This window comes from Pristis pectinata, chromosome 26 (assembly GCF_009764475.1).
Source record: "Pristis pectinata isolate sPriPec2 chromosome 26, sPriPec2.1.pri, whole genome shotgun sequence".
Taxonomy (NCBI): Eukaryota; Metazoa; Chordata; class Chondrichthyes; order Rhinopristiformes; family Pristidae; genus Pristis; species Pristis pectinata.
The window spans coordinates 17,839,402-17,862,234 of NC_067430.1; the positions used below are offsets into that span (position 1 = coordinate 17,839,402).

General features: G+C 39.8%; 1 protein-coding gene across 2 annotated transcripts; it reads right to left on the reverse strand.

Annotated features, from left to right (window-relative positions):
- Positions 1-9,080: 9,080 nt before the first annotated feature.
- On the reverse strand, positions 9,081-21,174 carry LOC127583538 (ERBB receptor feedback inhibitor 1-like). 2 transcript variants are annotated; one of them, XM_052039628.1, is made up of 4 exons: positions 21,021-21,174; positions 14,778-14,972; positions 13,923-14,008; positions 9,081-12,747 (listed from the first exon to the last, which is right to left on the reverse strand). In XM_052039628.1, exons 2-4 carry the CDS (start codon positions 14,897-14,899, stop codon positions 11,579-11,581), a joined length of 1,377 nt encoding a protein of 458 aa, XP_051895588.1. In that variant the 5' UTR covers positions 14,900-14,972; positions 21,021-21,174; the 3' UTR covers positions 9,081-11,578. The 2 variants fall into 2 exon arrangements, with proteins under 2 accessions (XP_051895588.1, XP_051895589.1); XM_052039629.1 differs by having other exon boundaries at positions 21,025-21,163.
- Between the last annotated feature and the right edge of the window lie 1,659 nt (positions 21,175-22,833).

The following is a 22,833-nucleotide window of genomic DNA, read 5'->3' on the forward strand; positions in this document are numbered from 1 at the left end:
TAGAGTTAAGTACAGAACATAACGGAGGCGCACTTGTAGGTGCTTCCACCTCGTACTTGGACCTGGTCCTTATTGAAATTTTCTAATTCATCTTCATATTTGTGGCTATGCACACACTAATTTGTAGAACTGGAGTTCCAAATCTGTGTCTCAAGCCATTGGACACCCCTATGCATGCTCAGGCATCTCGGTGTCTAATCCTGATATTTGCATTGAGGACTTGAAGGACATGAAGCGCAAAGTAATTATCAGTAATCACTTTTCCAATAAACTTCTACTGCACAGCCCACATAAATGTTGCACTACCTCCTAAAGTAGCCATGGTGAGTTTTAAGGGGGATTTGAGGGGAATTTTTTTTTACACTGAGAGTGATTGATATCTGGAACTCGTTGCCATGGAAGGTGGTGGAATCAGATACAGTCATTACATTTAAGAGACATTTAGACAGGCACTTGAATGGGCAAGGTGTAGAAGGAAATGGACTAATGAGGGCAAATGGGATTAGTATAGATAGGCAAAAAGGTCAGCATGGACATAGTCGGCCTACGGTCCTATTTCTGTGCTATACAACTGTATGAATATATAGCTCTATCGTATAGTGTACAAAACAGGTGTTATCTGTCTTATAGTGAATTATATTAAGTTTTTAAATTTTATGAGTGACTTATATTTTTGGAAAAAGTTCATGAAGCTAATCAGCTTAGTATGATCTGCCACCTTTGATGATCCCATATTGCAATATTTGACAGTGGTTGTAATCTCAACATGTTGAAATCAAAAATCAATTTTCTTATATAGTGTTTTAATATTTCATGGTTGCCTCGTGTCAAAGTATCCACTTAAACTTTTATCATTTTTTCATCATCTCTACAGCTAACAATATACACATTTGGCCATTATTTTCATTTCTTAAATATACCACATTTTCAAAGCTCCATGTTATCTCTTTGCACTCTGCTGAAAAGTCTTTAAACTTATTAATTACATATCAGTGGTGTCCAAGTCTTTGGGCATAAGAGGGCCATTTTCAAGGCAACACATAAGAATGCAAGTTGAAAAATGTGCAGGAACATCCACAGGCATGACACATTTGCATGGATAGGGCATGCGAGCATTGTGCACTATTTACCTTGACTTGGGCAAAATTCTGTGACACATAACGGCCAGAATAACATTATATCAAGTCTTAGTGATTGCTTTGGCATTGGATAAGAGTTTCCATTCTACGTAGATTACCGCTGAAGGGGTAGGGTTGGTATGATATAAGGGTCAATGGCCCCAATCTTCCATGATTACCGATCTCGTTCAACCATTCCTCATTGCTAAAATTTCAGCTTGCCATCGTCATGTGCCCAACCCACCCTTTCAATCGTCTGTCTGAACTCACATCTCCCATTACTTACCTTGCCCCTCCTTGACCTCCCATATGTCCATTTGACCCTCCCAAATAACCTGTCTAAACACTTGCTGTTGCCTCTGTGATTTTCTCCTTGAACAAACTTGCTCCCTCAGCCACTTCCTCTTCTTATGAAACTCTGTGCAACCACCCTTTAATGCACAACTTTCTTTCTAGCTTGTTTCCTTAATGATGTCCATTTGCTACAAAGGTAAGAAACTCCAGAGGAAAGACCTGTTGTGTGTTATGTGAAGTAGAATATTGAAACCTCCCAATCAATAAGCCAAGCCAAAAATTGCCACAAATGAAATTTTGTATGTGGGCAACGGATTGGCCATTTTTAATGTATGCTAGCATACAAGACCATTCAGCCCATCTTCCCTATGCCATCCCTTTTTTGGGAAGAAGCATCTCCACTTCAGATATCTGGGAGAGGAATACAAATGAGGAAGGGCACCCAACTCCTGGCAGTTAAGGGTAGCACAGTGGTTACAGAGAGAGCTACTTGGAAATGCATAAGAGTAAGACTTGGCCACTGATCACTCAGGCATACAACCTTCTAAGGCTCTGCTGAATAAGTAAAACAACTCAGTGATATCTTCACAGACCAGCATATTGAGGATCAGCAAAACTTTTTATGCCAGGCAGTATTGCATTGAGTTTAAAAAACACATAGCTTTACAGTCCTTCCCTCCTTCTACATGGATCATGTGGTTTGGTTGTAAATTCTGAAGAAGTTACAAAGACCATCCAGTCATTCAGGAAGCGTAGGACACCCAGAAGAAAGTTGGATTTGACTATGGGGAACTGGATTGTATGAGCCATGCTGATGTGTTTAGCATATCCTCATGCATGTTTAATGGATAGCATAGGATTTGTATTTAAAGGTATCTATCTCATTAAGATATAGAAAGGTCAGAGAGAAAAAAAATCAGAAATCAGTGACCTATTTTGTTCCTAAGTGCTGACTTACGATGCTGTCCAAGACTATTGCTAGTGGGTACAAATTTGCTCTGGATCTCTGATAACATTGTGGTGGATGCCTTGCATGTATATATGTGATGGATGTGCTCTTCAAAATAGACTTTCTTGGGAGGTTTGGGCAATCCATAGTTGGAACCAGCTGCTTTATGTGGACAATCACAATACAGTTCAAATTCTTGGATCAGATGACTCCCAGTATGTGAATCTTGCAAGATGGCCTCAGGAACCAGAGTGAACTGGAGCAAGGTTGAGGCCATGTTCAGTGGGAAAAGGAAAGACAATCTATTATTTTCTTCACCATTATCCAATTACCTGAAGGTGATGAGGATCTAATTCAAGCAGCCCTTGACTGAGAAACTGGGAAGAGCAAGCTCTCAAATTTAAATTAAAGTGACAAGGCAAAACCATAACTGGCAGAAACCTTGTGATAAGATACAAGATACTTGTGGTGTTGTTCCACATGCTCCAATTTGGACACTTCTCATAACACTGTTGTTACAATAATCCAAACCATTTTCTGTTTTGTCTTGAGATCCAAGGTAGAACATATCCACAAAAGGTTATCTTCAAGTTCCCAGCAAAGGCAGATCATACTCAATGTTCTGCAAATCCAGCTGGCTACCTTAGAAGGTCTGTGGTGGCCTGGTATGTAAACACCAAATCTTTGAACTTCTATTGCATAGTGCAATATTCATGCTGGCTATTTAACAGATGTTTATCGGAAAAATAGAAGTTCATTGGAAAAGTGATAATTGATAATTACTTTGTGCTTTGTGTCCTTTAAATCCTCTATGCAAATTTTGGGATTAGACACTGAGATTCCTGAGCATGCATAGAGGTGTTCAATGGCATGCAATGCACATTTGGAGCCTCATTTCCACAAAATTTCCACAAATATGAATTATAAAGTTTCAATAGGGACTAGGTCCAAGTCCATGAAGTGCAACACCAAGTAGGCCTCCTTTAACTTCTGTACTTCTCTACCTGTGGGTTTCTTTCAGGTTTTGCCATTGGATCTGGTCTGCATGCTCCTCTAATCTCCACCACAACCCTGCATGCTTCCACTTGCCATTGCTGTACAATACATAATAGAGGACATAGCCTTTGTTTTCGGTTGTAAAAATGAGATTGTGCTATGTACAATCACTAGTCAATTGTTTTGGAACTATGTTTCCTTGAATTCTGACTTTTTATTTTTCACTGTGTACAGTATGTATGTAGAATTTTTTGTGTAATACAGTTTTGTAAAGATATCAGTTGTCACTGAGCAACACGCAAAATGCTGGAGGAACTCAGCGGGTCAGGCAGCATCTATGGAGGGAAATGGACAGTCAACGTTTCGAGGAGAGACCTTTCATCAGAGTCCTGACAAAGGGTCTTGACCTGAAACGTCGACTGTCCATTTCCGTTCATAGATGCTGCCTAACCCGCTGAGTTCCTCCAGCATTTTGTGTGTTGCACCAGCTTTCCAGCATCTGCAGTCTATCTTGTATCTTCAGATGTGGTCATCGTGCAGATATTGGACACTAGAGGATGCTGCAATATCACAAAGCGGATAAAGGACCAAGTACTCTACAATTCCCTTTGTGAAGTTCTCTGGTCTTGTATTTTCCTCCTTCACTGCAACTACATTGATCATTTCAGTAGTTTAGTGCCCAAGTTACTAGACTAGATTCATGGATCTCTGATTTAGAGGCACGAGTTTGAATTTCAAGGTAGCTGAAGTAACCAAGTAAATCTGGAATTTTAAAAAAGTAAGTTTCAGAAATGGAAAATTAAACTTTCAAATTGTTGTAAAAATCCATCTGGCTCACCAAGATCATTTAGGGGAGGAAATCTGCGAAATCCAATATGGCCTAAATGTTACTCCAGATGCAGGAAACTTGTTGACTCTCAACTGTTTCCTCTTGGAGGCAGTAAGGGATGGACAATAAATGTGGTCACTCACTGACATCCACATCTTGTGAATAAATAGATGGAAACAGAAATCCTTCCTAATATCCCTGTTGAATGTTGTTTTCCTCCTTTTTGGCTGGTTACTCTTCTGTTTGGTAATTGGAAGTCACTTTAAAGTTAAGTATACTCCAGAGATGAAAATGCTCAGCAGTAATCAATAATTATGTTATTGTGCAGTTAATGGAAACTGGGTGCTGTTTGGATGTTACTGTACAGATAATGGACAATTAGATGATGATGTAGAGTGATGGTGAAGAAAATAGAAATTGTCTGTGGCCACGTTGGAAGAATGGGAAAAGTCTTGAAGAATATCCAGCATAGTGGTCTGTTCCAAGTTTAAGAATTGTTGTGGATGACTCTTTTGTTCGTTTGTATCAGTGGCTCCTGTAAGTGCATCTTTCCTTCTTTACATTTCACTGTTAACTCACTGCTTGGTATCCAATTATAACAATATATCTCTCACTATTGCCCTTACACCAGCCTTTATTCTCCAGGCTTTGCCTCTCCACACTCCCAATCATTCTCAACCAGTGCACTTATTTTCTTGTTCTTTTGTTTTTAAAGCATCAAGTACCTCAAAATACTTAACTCTGATCCTTGGTCACCAGATTTCTGCAATGACAATTATATCAAACTCATCTAATTTTGAAGTGGACAGCTTGAGTTATGAGATTTGATAGACTGGGACTATTATTTCTGGAGTGAAAGAGGCTGAGGGGTGATTCAATAGTAGCACTTTTAACATATTAAACAAGTTCCTTTTCCCACAGACATAGAGAAATCCCAAAAGTGAGAGTGACACCCAGATGGCATAGCACATATAAATGTTTATAAATGAAGTACATTTGGCTCCCCAGAAATATTTATGTAATACCTTGCTGACATGAAGTGACCCATTTTGCACCACTTGCTTAGCAACAGGTAAAGCATCCAGTAAAATGATTGGGAAAAATGAGTGTGGAAGCAATAGGCCATGATATATGCACTTACCAGCTCAACTTGTTTCTTTAAAGAACACTTGTCAGTCAAGATTCCTGTTGATTGTAAATGAATAAAAATGAAAGGCTAGAACGAGGTTAATGGCATCCAGACGGTGCTTTGTTTCAAGCTATTTATAGATTAGTTGGTCTGGGGGATGATGGAGCAATGTGGGTGACATGATTAATAAGCAGGTGATGCTGGTTTGATACTTCAGGACCACCATGAGAGTGACATATGGAAAGAGGGTATAGTCTGAGGATAAGGCAGAGCAGGGAGAGAATAGGGGTATCCTATTACTATTTCCTTAATAATAGACACTAGCATTTTCGTAACACGTTAAGCTAACTGGCCTGTAAGTCTCCTCCTTTCTCTTGTCTTCTTTTCTTGAATACAGCCATTTTCAGTTTCCCAGTCGACTGAGACCTTTCCAGAATGTAAGGCACAAGCTGTGTATCCTATTTCCTACTAGTTTACCTAGTAGCTTTTTTACTACTGATCTTTATTGTTTTAAGTTCCTCTCTATTTTTTTACCTCATTTACTATTTTCTGTTTGCTTTTGGTGAACTATGAACACAGATGCAAAATGTCTGCCACTTATCTAGGAAATTGTCTTTATTTAAATTGAACACCCTAGTACAGGACATAATCTTTCAAATTTAACCTTTTTCCATAAACTACTATGAGATCATCAATTAATTCCATTAAAGTATGACCAAGTCTAAAATAATCTGCACTCTGGTTGGATCTACTATGTATTGTTCTAGGACGCTTATTTTGAATGAATTTTAGAAAATTGACCTTGACTACCTTTGAAGATTAAAAAGTAAACCTCAGATGCTGGAAAGCTGAAACAAAACCAAAGTAAATTGGGAATACGCAGCAGGTCAGGCAGCTACAGTGGAGAGATAAATCTTTCGACAAAACTGAGGATTTCTAACTTTCCTCAGTTCTTTTGGAAGGTCACTAACCTTGAAATGTTAACACTACTCTCTCCACAGATGCAGCTTGATCTCCTGACTATTTTGAGAATTTTCTTTTTGTCTAGAGTCACTACAATTTTTGCATTACCTTTATTTTGAAACCCCTTTCTTGATTGATTTTATGTCCACTGTCTATGACCAATAGACTATTTGATTGCAAACCTGTTGTTTTACCAGATTTTATGTAGGGAATCAACATTGTTAATTGGTCAAATTCTGTACCAAAATCTCTAAAGCTGTGTATTCATTAGATCTGTCGGTGTCCAGTAAGGTGACTCAAGTAGTTTGATTACTTCCACTAGTGATTTCTTTCCTTTGTTAGCTATTAAGTACCCAAACTATGTACTGATTTTCTGAGCTAAGACAATATATCACTATAATCTTAATACCATCCTCTATTATCAGAGCAACCCAACCTCCTTTCCCATCTAGGTTATCTTTCTGAGACATCAGATATCCTGGAACATTCAATTCCCAGCCTTGGTCATCCCAAAAAAAGAAACTTTGACTTTTTGCCAATCTTCTTTACTTTGACCCTACATGTCCTCCTCAGGTTACGGCAGGGTTCCGTTTCCTGTGAAGTGTTTGTAACTCAAACGGTTCGCACATCGGAAATTTGGCCACAAACTTTGTTTTCACAAAGCAGAAGATGCCTGCAACAGCTGTCATATCCATCCCGCTGGTCTCCCAAACATTCGTTTGCATGTATGGGCTGTACATAAGTCAGATATTCGTTAACTGGGGAGGACCTGTATATATTGCTTCTCTTCTTTTGCTTTGTCCCTTCTTTTTATACTCTGTTTATTATTACCCATTTCAATGCAGCTATGATATTTTCCCTTTCTCTTTAACTTTCAATACTTCCCCTTGTCTGAACTTACCCCTCATCACCACAACTGCCCACCTATGCCCCACCCATCTAATTTCAACAAATTTCACATTATTTAAGTCAGTGATAATAAATCTGACTCTGATTCTGATTTATTTAGTTTAAATCCCAATCTACAACATTTGTCATTAAATTCAGATAAATGAGAAGTGTTGCGTTTTGGTAAGACACACCAGCATAGGACTTCCATGGTAAATGGAAGGGCCCTGGAGAGTGTTATAGAACAGAGACCTTGGGGTGCAGGTACATAGTTCCCTGAAAGTGGTGACACAGGTAGACAGGGTAGTGAAGAAGGCATTTGGCATGCTTGCCTTCAGCATTTCGGACATTGAGTGCAGGAATTGGAACGTCATGTTACAGCTGCACAGGACGTTGGTGAGGCCAACTGTGAGTACTATGTACATTTCTGGTTGCCCTGCTATTGGAAGGATGTCATTAAACTGGAAAGGGTGCAAAAAAAGATTTAGGAGGATGTTACCAGGACTGGAGAGTTTGAGTTATAAGGAGAAGCTGGTTAAGCTAGGACTTTTTCCCTGGAGCATAGGAGTTTGAGAGGTTTATAAAATCATGAGGGATATAGAAAAGGTGAATAGCCACAATCTTTTCCCCAGGGTAGGGGAGTCCAAAACTAGAGGGTGCAGGTTTAAAGTGAGAGGGGAAAGATTTAAAAGCGACCCGAGGGGCAACTTTTTCACACAGAAGGTGGTCCATATATGGAATGAGCTGCCAGAGGAAGTGGTAGAGGTGGGTACAATTACGAAATCTACAGGCACATCGATAAGAAAGACTTAGAGAGATATGACCCAAACATAGACAAATGGGACCAGCTCAGCTTGGTGTGGACGAGTTGGGTCAAAAGGCCTGTTTTCCATGCCACACAGCTTTATGACTCTATTCGCCATGATTCTGGTCTCAAAGTGAAGCCAATTCCAATAGAACAGCTTCCCCTTTCTCAGTACTGGTACCAGTGTCCCAGAAATTGAAACCCCTTTTTCCCAAATCACCCTTTGAGCCAAGCATTCAGACCTCTGTTTAGTTTGACTCCCCTGCCAATTTGCATGTAGGTCCAAGATTGATCTATCGATGCTTTGTGATTCTGCTTGTTGACTTAGGGCTGTTGTACTTCCTCAGGACAACAACTTTTCTTTTTGGCTTCACCCATATGGGCAACAACACACTCCACATCTTTCTGTAATCCTGAGGAGATCACCTTAACCCTGGTGCTGGGTAGGCAACACAGCTTTCACGTTACATAGCTGCACAGAACAGCTTCTAACATGAATTCCCACAAGGTAAAACTCCGATAATCCAGTATCTGCTTATTCAGAAATCCTTATGGTTGAACATTTGGCTCACTCATTCGGCTCTCATTTCCTTTAAACATGTTGGATTCACTGGAAAATTTATTATGCTACTGTATATCATGTAAAAATAGTGAAATAAAAGTATGTTTGGGTAATAATAAGAGTAGCATCCAGTGGTCTAAAATAAATTTCCAGTCTGACACTGTCAAAAGGCCCAAGGGTGCTGGATTTTTATTGGAATATCAGAATTTTACTGTACTCACCATATTCCTGACTTTTACATTCACTTGAACTGTACACAGTCAGAGTTTAGTACAGTCATGATCCAGTGACACTGCTGAAATGGAACTTGAATACTTGAAGAACTAACATTGGCAAATGGCATGATGTAATTTCTGATGATCCTTTTAATGAATATTGTGTGAAGAGTAAATTCTGCTATGATTCCCGTAAGAGTTGAATGATATATTAGGAGATGTACACTTAGGTGAGGGTTCAAGGGGAATGTTTGACCAACTGAGTTAAGCTGTTACATTCAGAACTCATTGAACTCTATCTGTGGGTTCCTGAGTCAGCTTGTGAGAAGAGGATGAAAGCTGGAATTGGACACAAAGAGGGCATCAAGAAAAATTATCTGGTCATTTCTTCACATAACGGTTAGCAAGAGTTTGCTATGCACAAATTATCTTCCACTTTATACCAGCAACCACGTTTTCAAATCAACTGTAAAGTACTTTAGAACAGCCGGTGGTGGTGAACAGCAAGTTTTTCTTTTGACCCAGTACACGCTTAGTAGAAAGGATGAATTATTCTCTTTCACCATGTTCAGCTCATGTGTGTGCATTTCAGTCTCAGTTCCTGTACATCTATAGACACCAAGCAAGAGGGAACAATTGACTCCTGTGCAGCTGGTTTGTATGAAAGTGCCCACCCTAGCACAACATCTGTAATTCATTGCTGTCACTGTTCTTGCCTTCACTTAAGCTACAAGAGAGCAGAAAGTCTATAAACACACCCCAAGGGAGCTACTTTTTGTGAATCGTTTACAGGTCAAAGTCAGAGCTTGAACAGTGTGAAGGTGTATTCCTGATCATGCATTGAGTTTACATTAGGTTGTCACAGTAGCAAGTTTATCGCCAAATTATGTTGGGAGAGCAGTTGTATGCTGGTAGAAATCAAAAGCCCATACCAAACAATACAATTTAAAGTAAAGACAGCCAAGATTTTTTAAAAAATAAATGTAATAATACTGCACAGACCCACAGAAACATTGTTCTGGAGCTTTTCAACAAATATTATAGAAACAAAATATGTTACAGCCAGTGAGTATACAAGAGCAGAAATATAGGCCTTCATTTATGTTACATACAGTTAATTGGTTTCTGACATGTAAAACCTTTCAAACAAGTAACTGCATGATTCTTCATGTAGGTTCCTAGTCCAGTCCTATATCATGTAAACTAGTTTGTAGGTTAGTATCGAACCTCTTACCATGCTTCCCTTTACTCAACCTATTTTTTTTTGTTTTAGAACACAAGCTGTTTTTCTCCAAGTTTTCCCTCAATATACTCATATTCGAGGAGGGGTAGAATATTCTTTTAATCTCTGCTTGAAGCTTCCTTCCTTTTCATTGGCTTTCAGAAGGGAGCCTTCTGTCACTGATTTCCTGAACAGCTTTTCTTGGTCCTCCTTCCTCCTCCCCCAATTCCAGATGATAGAGTGATACTAATTACCAACATGGAAGAGTCCAAGGCTTGAATCAGTAAGGGGCATATGTAACCCATAGATAGAAATTGTGTCCCTCAAAAAACAGCACTCATTTTGGATGGCAAGAACTCCTGGAAAGTAGCTATTATGGACCTGTGTGGCTCTGGCTCAAAATCCAGTGTCTGGCCCCAGACACCATATGTATACAAGGGCAGATTTGGGTGTACTCATGCCTTTCATGATCCATTTTATTTCATCACTTAGAATGGGTATTTGTACAGTATATGATATCAGAGGGTAGCTTGTCAAAACCACACCTCAGTCCTGTACCTAATAGGGCCTTGATTGCAACAAATCCTGTTAAACCGCCAGTGATCATCTGCATTTCTTTTGCTAAGTGCAGATCATATTGTGCATTGTGTTGGAATGGTGTAGAACAGGTAAGCTTCCAGTGCCAAAATGCAGTGAATGACAGATGGGGAGTAGACATCTAGTGATGAGCCCTTCCCACCAGCAGCCCCTACCCACAGCATACCCTCCTTCCTCCCCCAACCTCATTCATAACTGACTTCAGTTCCACTCAAAACAAGGGGGGAAAATAGAGAAGAAATAGCAGCATGCAGATTGCTAATCTTCTGGGTAAAATGGAATACCCACTCCATTCCTTCTGAAGTTTGGGATTTTCCATCATCATAACACAATGCTGAAAATTATTGGGTAGATGGGAAGGGGAAAAGAATTTGTGGCAGTTCTGTGCTTAAAAAGACTTTTAATTCTATCCCTTCACTTGAACATAATACTTTTTCACTTAAATAGCCATTAAGTGAGAGGTGACCTTCATTGAGCATCCCTGAGCTGAATTGACACCAAGTATGATCATTTGTACACTGCCCTGTAACAATTGCCAGTTTCTCAACCAAAAGGATCTCTGAACAGTTAGATAAAAAAGGTTCTGGCCAGAGAAGCTAATCTTTTCTCTGCTGGTTTTCTATGAGGTTCACGATCAATGAAGGGCCAAAACAGATACTGCACCTGCCAAAATATCAAAGAGCATTGTGACCATGCCCAATGTCTAGTTCACTGTTTTTTGCAAAGTTCAAAAGTAGATAAAGTGCAATAAAAACAACTGAGACATCCTGATGAAAAAGGTCACAAAAAATTATACAGCAAAAACCTAACTAGGCATCCTGTTCACTGTGGATTTTTCAAGAACCGGTTTATCGACAATGGTCAAGTCATATTCCACATGTGTATGTAATATGTGGAATTTAGCTGAGGTTTTGGGATCACATTCTGCAATTCTGTTTACTTTTTCTGTAGATCCTGCAACCAGGAGCCTTGATAAGACTGGGATTGTTCTTTGCTACTTTTTCTTTGTTGCTACTGAGGAGAGTCTACATTGGAAACGAGTTTCTGTTTTACTGTCACTGGTTTGGTTATTGTAAATGTCTTGAAGCTTTCTGTTGTGCAATCGTTCGATTCCTCTGAGGCCTGGGCTTCCACAAAATACTTCTGAAATTTGTCGAGATAGGAAGGTCTCTCAGGAAGCAGGTAGTAATGTGTGGAGCTCACCTTCTTCCCATCTTCAATGATCGGTAAAATGCATGGTACCCGTGTCGTTGCCCCATCACTTGCCTGCCGCTGGAGGACTTTGTTGCTGACATATTTGGGATCAGGTGCAAAGCTTCGTGTTGGGGGCATCACCCCATTGAGGTAGGCCGGGAGACTTTTGGGACTTGGGGTGCGTGAATTGCTTCTGGACATGGGTTCTCGTGGAGGAACCTTTGGTGGTCTGTCTTCATCACAATGCATGGCTGACATTACCTCTGCAGACCATCTCCGGTAGTCATGTTTCACTGGGCGTGGGGGTATGGGTACTCGAGGGGGAATCTCAGGCTTCACCTCATTGGAATTTGGCGATGAGCTTGATAGGCAGCTTGCATTTTTCAACATGGGGGGCTTGTTGTAGGATCCAGCTGGGCCTGAATGTGACCTCCGTAATTTGCGGTGGGGCCGAGCAGGTTGTTCAGTGACCTCTTTATTTTCCAGTTTACTATCTTTTATAACGTGGTAATTCTCTGGCAATCTATTCTGACCAACACCCTCGGAGTAGGCATAGTTGGTCTGCCCGCATCCACGGAAGCTCCTTCTGCTAGGAGCACCATATCTGAAGCTCAGTGGTCTGTAGTCCCGCAAAAGCAAGTCAGTTTCAGAGCTTGTAATGGACTCGACCTCACTGTCCACATCATCAAAGGACACATCACAAGAGAAAGGCAGTGGGGGAAGTGGCTTAGAGCTTCGGTCACTGGAACATCCAATATTAATTAGTGCAGTTGCTCCCTTCACTGGTGTTTGAGGTGGCGACAGCACATTGCTGTTCACTGAGAGTTTCTTAAACTGAGACAACAGCTGGTCCTTCTCCAGCTGTACAAAAGGCTCCTCACAGTTTTGCATTTTCAGAGGTGGCGGTCGCAGCTTGTGGAAGGATGATCTGAGGCAGCTTCCAAAACAGCAGTGTCTATTCAGTCCAAGTGGCTCTGTTTCTTGTCCTATTTGAAGGGAGGGAAGGAATTATTTTTTTTTAAATGTTATACGCGCATCACAATTTTCTCCCTCCCCTTCGAAAATCCTGGTGTCTTGCTGAGGTCTGTGTTCGAGAGCCACTGGTCATCTCTGTACCTCACTCAAGGTGTCCGAGACCAGCTAAGAATTATTGTAATTAAACAAAATTCAAGGAACTACTAGGCAACAGTCATAACCAAGAGGACCTACCTAAAGGAAATAAGCTATCACGGGACAGAGCCTAAGACTGCCTGAGTCTACATGAAACAGTATCATAATAGATAAGGAAAGAGTTTACCAAACTGATACACAGAGGAACAAATCAAACAGGCAGTCCTCAGGTTATGACAGGGTTCCGGTCCCAAGAACTGTTCATAATCCCAAACTGCAAGTTGGAAATGAATAAAAACAGTGTTCAGGAGAGGATCATGGAAACAGTTGCGACAGGACAGCAAGCAGGTGAGGGAAAGGCGGCCGCTGGCCAGCCTCTCTGACTCAGTGAATGAGCGAGTCTGCTTAGTGCTCCTAGTTTTGCTCGGCTCAACCCAGCTCAATTGTCGTGGTTTGGGTGTGGTGTTGGGTGGTGGGGGGTTGTTGTTGGTGGGAAGAGCAGGTATGTGGAAATTATGATGCTTGCACCCCCGGAGAAGCCAGCAAATCCGTCCCCATCCATCTTGCCGGTCTCACAAATGCTTATCCGTATGTATGGGGTGTCCATAAGTCAGGCATTTGTAACCTGGGGAGGACCTGTAACTGCCCATCCCTGGTTGTCATAAGTCATCTATTTGTACTAGTAGTATCACATTTTGATAAGTTGGCTTACTAGATCATTCAAAACACAGTTAAGAGTCAACCACTTTAAAAAGTGGTAAAGGAGTCAAGTTTAGGTATGATTCCCAAGCAGGAACTCCCCCACCCCCACAGGACATTAGACAAACTGTTAGTTTTTACAACAATATGATTTGACTCTTTAACTGCCTACTCAGCTCAGGGACATTTGGAAATGGACAATAAATGCTGGCATTGCCAATCACATCCACATCCCATGAACAAACAATTTGATGAAATACTTGTCATAGTTCCTTTTACCAAAACCAATTTCTTTATAAAACAGGTAAATTCTCAAACTTTGACATATAGCCCATTGAGGTGAGATACATACGGTTGGTTGAAGGTACAATATAGGACTGTTTATGGGGGGCAGCATTCAAAGCACAGGTCACGGCTGCAGCTTCTGCAAAGTAGATGCTAAAAAAAAATCACAGAAAAACACATTTGTCAAGAATGACTGAATAAGCAGCCCATCAATAGAACACAAAGATCTTACCCTTTTGATCTCTTCTGATCCTATCCTTCAAGGACAGCAATCCCCATCTCCCTCTTCCCATTATGAAATCCAAATTGTTCTTCAAATGAGTCCTGGGATATCTGATGGCATTGATCAGGTTTACTTCTCAAAGCTGTTAAGTAGACACTTCAAGGCCTTGCAAGTCCAAAAGTGCCTTCTCAACTAATCCCATTTAATCCCAGGGATCAGCCCTATTATTTTAATCTGCACAGGAAGACCCCATATTGGTGGAGGTGTAACAAGATCTTAACCTACTAGTCTGAACCCTAACTGGGGTCCTTCAGAATATCAGCAAAACTTGCATAGCAATATTACTTTATTGACATGTTTATTGTATTATTGATGAATCAACCCTAAAGCTCTCTTCTTTCCCTATGGCCAAGTTTTATCCTTGTGGAATGTCATGCTTCCCATTTATGATACTGTTTACAGCATTTGCAGTGAATTTCATCTACTCTCAATCAACCCAGATGTAATCCCAACACAGACCAAACACCACCACACTGGGGTCTTATTCTGATAATTACTCAACTTGTTTGCTGACAAATCTCATATTATTTTCACAGAAAGGTTTGATGATAAAATCATGCTACACACCATGTCACATTGCCTCCCCATCAATGAAGGTACAACCTCCCAAACCAAATGGTGCACTGTTGAGCAACTCACTTGTCCAAGGTACTTGATTGATTCCAGCAGTTTTTGTTGTTGATGACACCATGAGTGCCATGCATGAAGCAGTTAGTCAGTGGACTGCTGATCTCCTGTGCTGCCAGTCCAGCGCTCGACATCTTGGCAATTTAGGGAAGACACCAATCCTTTAAAGTTTGTGTGCTGTCTTCAAGTTAACAGAGTCGTGCATTCCTTGACAAAAGGCAATTCTTGAATTATTCATTTGCTCATCCTCCTGTAGCCACAGCCAAGAGGCTGCAATACTCACCTCACCCCATCAAGGTAGATCAGTTAACGAAACCCAGAAGTACAGTGCTTTCTCATTAACTTAAGATTTTTCTGATTGGAGAAGATACATTAAAACCAAGGACATCCGGGGAGCCAGATGAACCAAGACAAGGGATAACCTTGACTTCATCCTCTGCATTTCATTTCTGGCAAACGCATTGTCAATAATAGTATTGGTAGAAATGACCACTGCATAACCCTTGTGAAAACAAAAGTCTGTCTTCATACTTTGGACAACATCCATCATGTTGTATGGCAATACACAATCATGCTAAGTGGAATAAACTCAGAATACATATAGCAGCTCTAAACTGGACATTCATGAGGTGTTGCAAACCATCAGTAGCAGCAGAATTGTAGATTACCATAATTTGTAACCTCATGGCATGGCACATCCTCACGCTACCATTTCTGTCAAACCAGAGGCTCAATCCTGGTTTACTGAGTATACAAGGGCATTCTAAGAGCATTGCCAGACACACTCAAAACTATAACACTGCACTATATGCTCACTAAATAGTAAAAACAGCATGTAATAGATCCCAAAGGCATGTGGGTTGGGGTTAATTGGGATAAATTGCTCCTAGTGTGTAGGTGATTGGTAGAACCTGGGGGGTGGGGGGGAAATTGATAGATATGAGGAGAATAATAAAAAGAAATAGGATAAGCATCTGATTAGTGTAAATGGATGCAAGATAACGTTGCTAATTTTGGTGGGCCAAAGGACCTTTTCCATGCCTGTGACTCCATCATTCTAAATTCCCTAATGACTGGAATTTCCTTGGGCAGGTGGCATGTGCTGATCACAAAATGCACAGACACATCGGAAACATCCTTTATTTATTATAAGTATTGACTAAGCTGTTCTACATTTCCAGAATGTTTTTGTTATTTGAAGGACTATGGTCATTTACATTTTGAGAGGTGGTTTCTTTGGGGACAGATTTCAACAAACTTGTGCTGTCCGGTGGAGAGAGGGCAAAAACTTTCTTCTAACTATGCCATTCATTGTGTGGCTCAATATGTGTTTTCTAAGGTGCACAATGACACTCTTTTGAGCAATGATATTGGTCATCGAAGAGGTGAGAAAATTAATAAAAAATAGTTATGACATTGATCATTCTTTAGTACAGCAATTGGAAAACACAGATAAAGTGAATTACAGTCAGAAGTCTAGAACAATAAAATACTTAAAAGACCAGAACTCTCATTAGAGTGAGGCTTCATGCTGATGTCCAGTATTTTCTTTTGACTAAGCATCTTGTATGTAAAAATCCTTCTCAAAATAAAGGGATATATCATAGGTTTGAGATCCTGGAAAATGTATTGTAGAAGGCATGAGCTATGACTTCATTAAAAGGTTGACTGATCTGGATCTCAGAAAAAGGAAAATTCAGCACTGATGACAATAATTTGATACAAAAATAAGAGGAATTAGAAAGAGGGGAGAAAGGCATATCACTTTTTTTTCTCCCCTGACACATCCGTGACATGAACATCCATTTGTGATGTAGATTGATGTCCATATTTCAATGTTTGAAGTAATCAGATGCTAGTTCAGGTAGCCAAGTTTACAAGGTTTTCTATATTATCCTAATACTAAATTGTCTTTACTGCTGGGAAGTCTTTAAATACAATTTTTTTGGAAACCTCAGTTACAAAGGGACCATGCCCCCTTTCTAAGACAAGGAACAAACTTCAGAGTACTACGTTTCAAAAGACAATGAATAACCTTTTTTTTTAGAAAGGGCAGTGATGTCAAAGGGAGTGGCAGATTACAGTAACACTACTCACCCACACTTGAGAAGTGAACTCATTTCCTTTCTGTCAGTTGCACTTGCATGAAAGTATACCAGCTAAAAATGATGTTGCTGAGAGAAAGAGGGACTTTCATTTGAGTGGCTGTTGTGGGATAGAGAGTGTTGCATTTGTGAAATAAAGTAAGGTGGAGGGCAATGTATCTGGAATCAAGGGATACTTAGAGTGTTAGGTGTATGTGGTGCACAATTAACATGGTGCCTGACAACCCAATCCTTCTGGTCACAGTACCATAACAGACCAAGTCCTATGCACTGAGCCAGTATAGCAGACTTATCACAAAATATAGATGAAACCTCTACAGGAAAATGAAAACAGGTGCCAGTAAGATGGAAACACAGCATTATGACTTTCAGCTGCTGCTCCCTTCCTGCCCAGGGGAACGGCAATAAGGACCCGAGTGCCAAAAAGGCATTCCCAAAGATCCAATATGCACATCTTCAAACTAGCTAAACACTGCATGCTCACCTCATACATCCTATTATCATCAAAACTGACAGGCGCAAATGATATATAGTCTAGGCCCTGTCCCAATTTTCTTTTTAAACCTTTCCCTAACCCAGGGTGCTTTGAACAGATATCAGGGTTAACTTGGCTTGAAGTGGAGAAGGAACCAGAGACTGAGACCTGTGGACATAGATATTTCACTAATTTACCCTTCAAGTAATTGTATGTAACCGTGGGTGAACATTTAAGGTTCTTGGGCAAGAGGAGGGTTTGAAGTTTCCAAATACACATCAATATCATTTAATTAGATAGAAAGGAACAGTGATTTAGGATTACAATGATGGCAGGAGTTCTTTCAGATCAGGGAACATATCAGCATTTTTCCCAGCTCTATTATAACATGGCTTTATAACAGCACACAGCTCTTTTTGGTTAATAACTGGACACAGTTTGATCCATTCTGAGTTTATACTGCTAAGTTAGGAGTAGATGATATTTACAATTTTAAACAAGAGAGAATCAGCTGGAGATTCAGGCAGCAGTTAAGTTTTAGAATTAATTTTCAGGATTTAGACACCACTGGTGAGGCCACCATATTTTATCCACCCTTACTTGGTTGCTCAGAGAAGGAACAGTCACCATGGTGGTGAGAATACTGTAGTTAATGCAAATAAGATTGCCAGTTTCTTTCCAGGTATTTGCAACTCAAATAAAAATACATTTCTTTGATATTTCTTACACTCAAGTTTACAATGTAAATTGCCAATACTAGAGAAAGGGGTGATGATACAAGAGAACAACCAACCAATGTCAGCTAGGAAAGGGAAGAATTCCTCATCAGAGTTCTTGTTCCACATTTGACAATGATTTCTGTTGGATTTCAGGTAAAAAGAATCATGTTTTAAATTGATCAAATAGCTTGCTTACAGTGTCTCAGCTTACACATTAAATATGCCTACTTGGGCAAGGTTCCAGAAGAGAGCAAGCAGCATTCTGTGATTGGAGGAGATAAAATGGGCGAGGAGAAAAATTCCACAAGTGCAAACCACAAACCATAGAGGACCCTAAAGATCCATATACATGCCTTCAAACTAGCTAAACACTTTTCCTCATACATTCTATTACTATCACAGACACTAAAGATATATTTGTAATCTGGACCAAGCATTTCACCTAACTCAGCGAAGTCAGTGTAACCCAACTGGAAGAGATCTCCAAAGCTGGCAGCAGCTACTCAGTATAGAAAGAAACATGGTTACAGGCAAAGAGCACAATGCTTAATTCTGGAGCTGAGATGCTGCCAGCAGGAGATTTAACTTTATTAATTAAAGCTTCAGAAAAATCCAGAAATGTTAAACCCTCTCCCCTTACTTTAAAGTACCCTGGACGCAGAAATCTGTGCAACACAGAAGCCAGTTCATCCTGATTGCTGTGTTTGTATCCAGGCTTGTCTCCATTAATTCAAATACAATAGGAGCCATCAGAGATGGAAAAAAAAACTGATGATACCAGGTGATCTGTCACACCTGAGTGAGAAAGAAAGCTTGCAATTTCTTAGTATTGAATACGTCTTTACAGTCTCCATTACGTTGGCTAAGCAGTGCTTTCCTATGACTGATCTTGATGAAGCAATAACAGAGTGTGAGTAATAGCACCAATAATGTCTTATATTTCCAATGTGGGTGTTGCAGTTTATTGATACTAACAGGAAAAACAAAACCCAGATGACAAACACGGAGCTGCTGATTGTATCCATAGATGAGATTTCCTCTCAAAAAGAAAGGTTTTAACCATCAACTATAAACCGACAGAAGGATAGAAACACAATAGTACACTTCAAAAGGATATTGGATAGGAAAATTCAATTTTGTGAAATTGAATTGCAAAGGAAAAATTTGCAGAGCTCTAGGAAAATATCATGGAATGGGATTAACTGTAAAGCTCAAAGATCTATTGCACTCATCGCAAGGTAACAGTCCCCTTTTATTCTGTTCCGGATGCTGCTTGACCTGCTGAGTTCCTCCAGCATGTAGTTTGTCACTTTAGATTCCTGCATCTGCAGTCTCTTGTGTTTCCCTTTTATTCTGTCCTAATCACTGATACCCTTTAGTAATGGTACCCAATTTAAGTACTGCATTACCCCCTCCCCAAAGTATATAGTTTGTCATTTATTGCATTGCTTCATTTTAAAACAAGAATTCAATTTAAAGAAAAATTCTCAAGATACCATTGGCAAGGTCATTTGAATTTGTGTTCTTTGGATTATTATTCCAGAAGCATAGCCACTACACATCCAAAATGCCGCCAGGTTAGTGATGATGTTTGAAACCAGTCTGTGTTCCTATACTTCATTACTCTCCTACCCTTTACAAGAAATGTTAGACAAAATTGAATTGAATTGTGATGCTTCTCTCACTCCACCAGTTGGACCCCTGCTGATACTTCCCGTTTACAATCCCACATGAAAATTATTGACTCATTTGGGATACTGGAGAGAGTGGCATGGGGGCAGTGAGCAACAGGAGGGCTGTATCCAGCAGAAAAAACGTGTTTGTAGGATGGTCAGGCTCTATGCCACTGCCAGAACGCATGCTACCCTACCCAAATATTCTCCATCCAGTCAGTACTCGAGCGTTTCCTCAGGGCACCCTGGGAGGATCATATATGGTTTGTTATCAGTTTTTAAATGTACTTATGCCATGTGCTCAAAGCTAGTGTATCACGGGATTAGTAAAATTGGTTACCATCTTAAAATTGAATGTATTTAGCTATGTTGGAACAGATCCAATAAAAGCACAGTGCAGACGGCTTAGACTGTATCGTTTGCCTCCTGTAAACAAACTTTTAAAAAGTGGGCAGCTACAAGAAACGGGTAGAGGCGAGTAAGTCGCTTTAAATCTTTATTCATTGGACAGTTTCCAAGCCTGGATACCCCTTCTACTGGAGAGAAAAACCGATTTTAAATACCTGTGTATACTCCAGTAGGGAGAATCTAATGAATTTCACTAACCTTTAATACCTCAAGTCTGCAGCAATCGCTGATAGATTTGAACATTCTCTCTACCAATTGCTGGTTGAAAACAATCGGTAGGGGGACCCGATGTGAGGAGGAAGCACATAGATTTGGTTGGGCAGACCCTGTTAAGTCTGCAGGCTCCAGGTAACAGGTCCAGTCATTTTACTCACTGTAACTCAGAAACTGGTCTTAGATTCAACTCAGATGCAAAGAACGTTAAGGTCGGTAATAGCCGACGGAGACAAAATATTCTTATACAAAAAGCCCCGTATTCAATACTAAACCAGCTTTAATAAAGCTAATTTTAAAAATTCACTTGCAACATCTTTGCAATGAAAAGTTTTCGTTTTGGAAAGAATATTGAAATGGTGTAAAACACTTCTAAGTTCAGGTTATATATTAAACAGATTGGAGCAGCTCACGGCTAATGATTTATAGGGTATTTTGTTCATTTGGCAGCGCAATAAACACGATGTCGTGTCGTGTTTTTTGGAAAATATTGTAGTTATAACAAAGGAATTTGCAGCAAATTGAGTAGAAGCCGGAAGGGTTTAGTAATAAAAGGATGAGAAAGAATTTTAAAAGGGAATTTATGAGTGAGCTTTTCCGACAAATATATCTGGAGCGAGGGAACTGAGACAACAGAGAACAGTGAGTGGCGAGAAACTTACCTACCTCCTGATGGGTTTCATGGGGAAGGAAATCCGGCGTAAATTCTCCAATCGTCCCGGCTCACTGCAGCAGTGAATACATCAACATTTCTGCAGACTGCATTCTATTTCTTCCTCGCTCTGGCTCCTCACTCTAATTAAATGTTTCTCTGTTGCAATATGCCCCGCAGTTTGCTTAATAAAGGCGGGCTCTGAATCCTGATGTCATATCAGGACGTCTTCCTCCCGCCCACGGTTTACAGTCAGCACACTTACTTACCTCTGCCTTAAAGAGGAATTATCTAACGAAAGGCGGAGATAAAAACCTAAAAATTAAATCTGTGACAATTTGTCTTTCATCTTTATTTAATGGTATATCTGAAAAAGTCGCAGAGAAGAGATGAGTGAAATCAGTTTTATTTAGAATTTAATTTGGTGGGGCCCACCAATATCCATCAGAACAGTTTAAGCCTTGCAGAAGCCAAATTACAAAAAAAAACGAGTTTAAACAACATGCTTTAAATTGCTAGGTATTGTGACTTTTAGATTGGTACAAGACAGTAACAGTACATTAAATGTTTTGTCAGCTAGATATTATTCAGCTGAAAATTTGATTCAGTTATAGAATTGTACAGCAAAGAAACAGGCCCATCGGCCCACCATATCCATGCCAATCTTTTTGTCCATCTATACTAATCCCATTTGCCTGCATTAGAATCCCATCTTTCTATGTCTCGTCTATTTAAGTGTATGTCTAAATGTCTCTTAAAGGTAGTAATTGTATCTGATTACACTACCTCCTCTGGCAGCACATTCCTGATATTAACCACTCTCTCTGTAAAAGGTATTTTTCCATGAAGGGTTATTTTAAAATTTGAAAAAATTAATCCAAAAAGACTTGAAACATGCCTGCAATATTGCCAAGGAAAGTGTGTAAACTAACATGTATTTGTATAGGCGTGTATGCATTTAAATAAATCTCTCTTCACTCTCTCCCTGGCTCCTTTCACTATAAACCATTTTCTAAATTCTTTCCACCAACTATCTTTATCTTTAACAGTGACAACAAGTGTGAAGAGCTCATGGATAGGATTACCACTAAAGCTAAGTAAATGCAATTTGTTATGGATTGTGTGTGGGTCTGTGCATGAGTGTATATTTATCTTTGTATCTGGACAATTGTGTAAATGTGTAAGTCTATGCACTGATGTATCTGGATATGAGTTGTTATTCAAGTACCAGTGCTTTCAAGTGATAAATGTCTGTGTTTACCTTTTTTTCAAGGGGCACAACTAATTATAAACTTCCAAAAAATATTTGAATGGTAATATCATTTTCCAATCTACCAAAGCCTCCAATCCTGGAAAATACTGTATTTTCTCTCCAGTATGACCCGGATGTGGATAGATATGGAAGAAAATTGGGTAACATGAGCAAACTTAGCTTGGCTTCCTGGATCAGGAATAAGAGACAGATGTCATAGGTATCAAAAAACGAGGGAAAGAAACAGCAAGGTTGTTTGTCAAGGTTTGTATTGGGGGAAAGAAGACAAAATCTATAAATTCACGTGCAAAGAAAATTAGTTAAACTTCTAAAAATCCAATTGTAATGTATAATGTTAATAGGATCTGATGGGATTTTAATCCCTATGTTATTGCACAATGAGCTGTCTATCCTCAGTGGGAGCAATGCTGTATATGGATGAAACATTTTTACCTCCAAATTGGTCAGCTGTTATCTGTTTCAAGTAACAGTACTTGGACAATATTTCCTAATATATCCCAGATATTTCTAGAATGTGATTTTAAAAAGGTAATATAGACCTGTTCCTGTA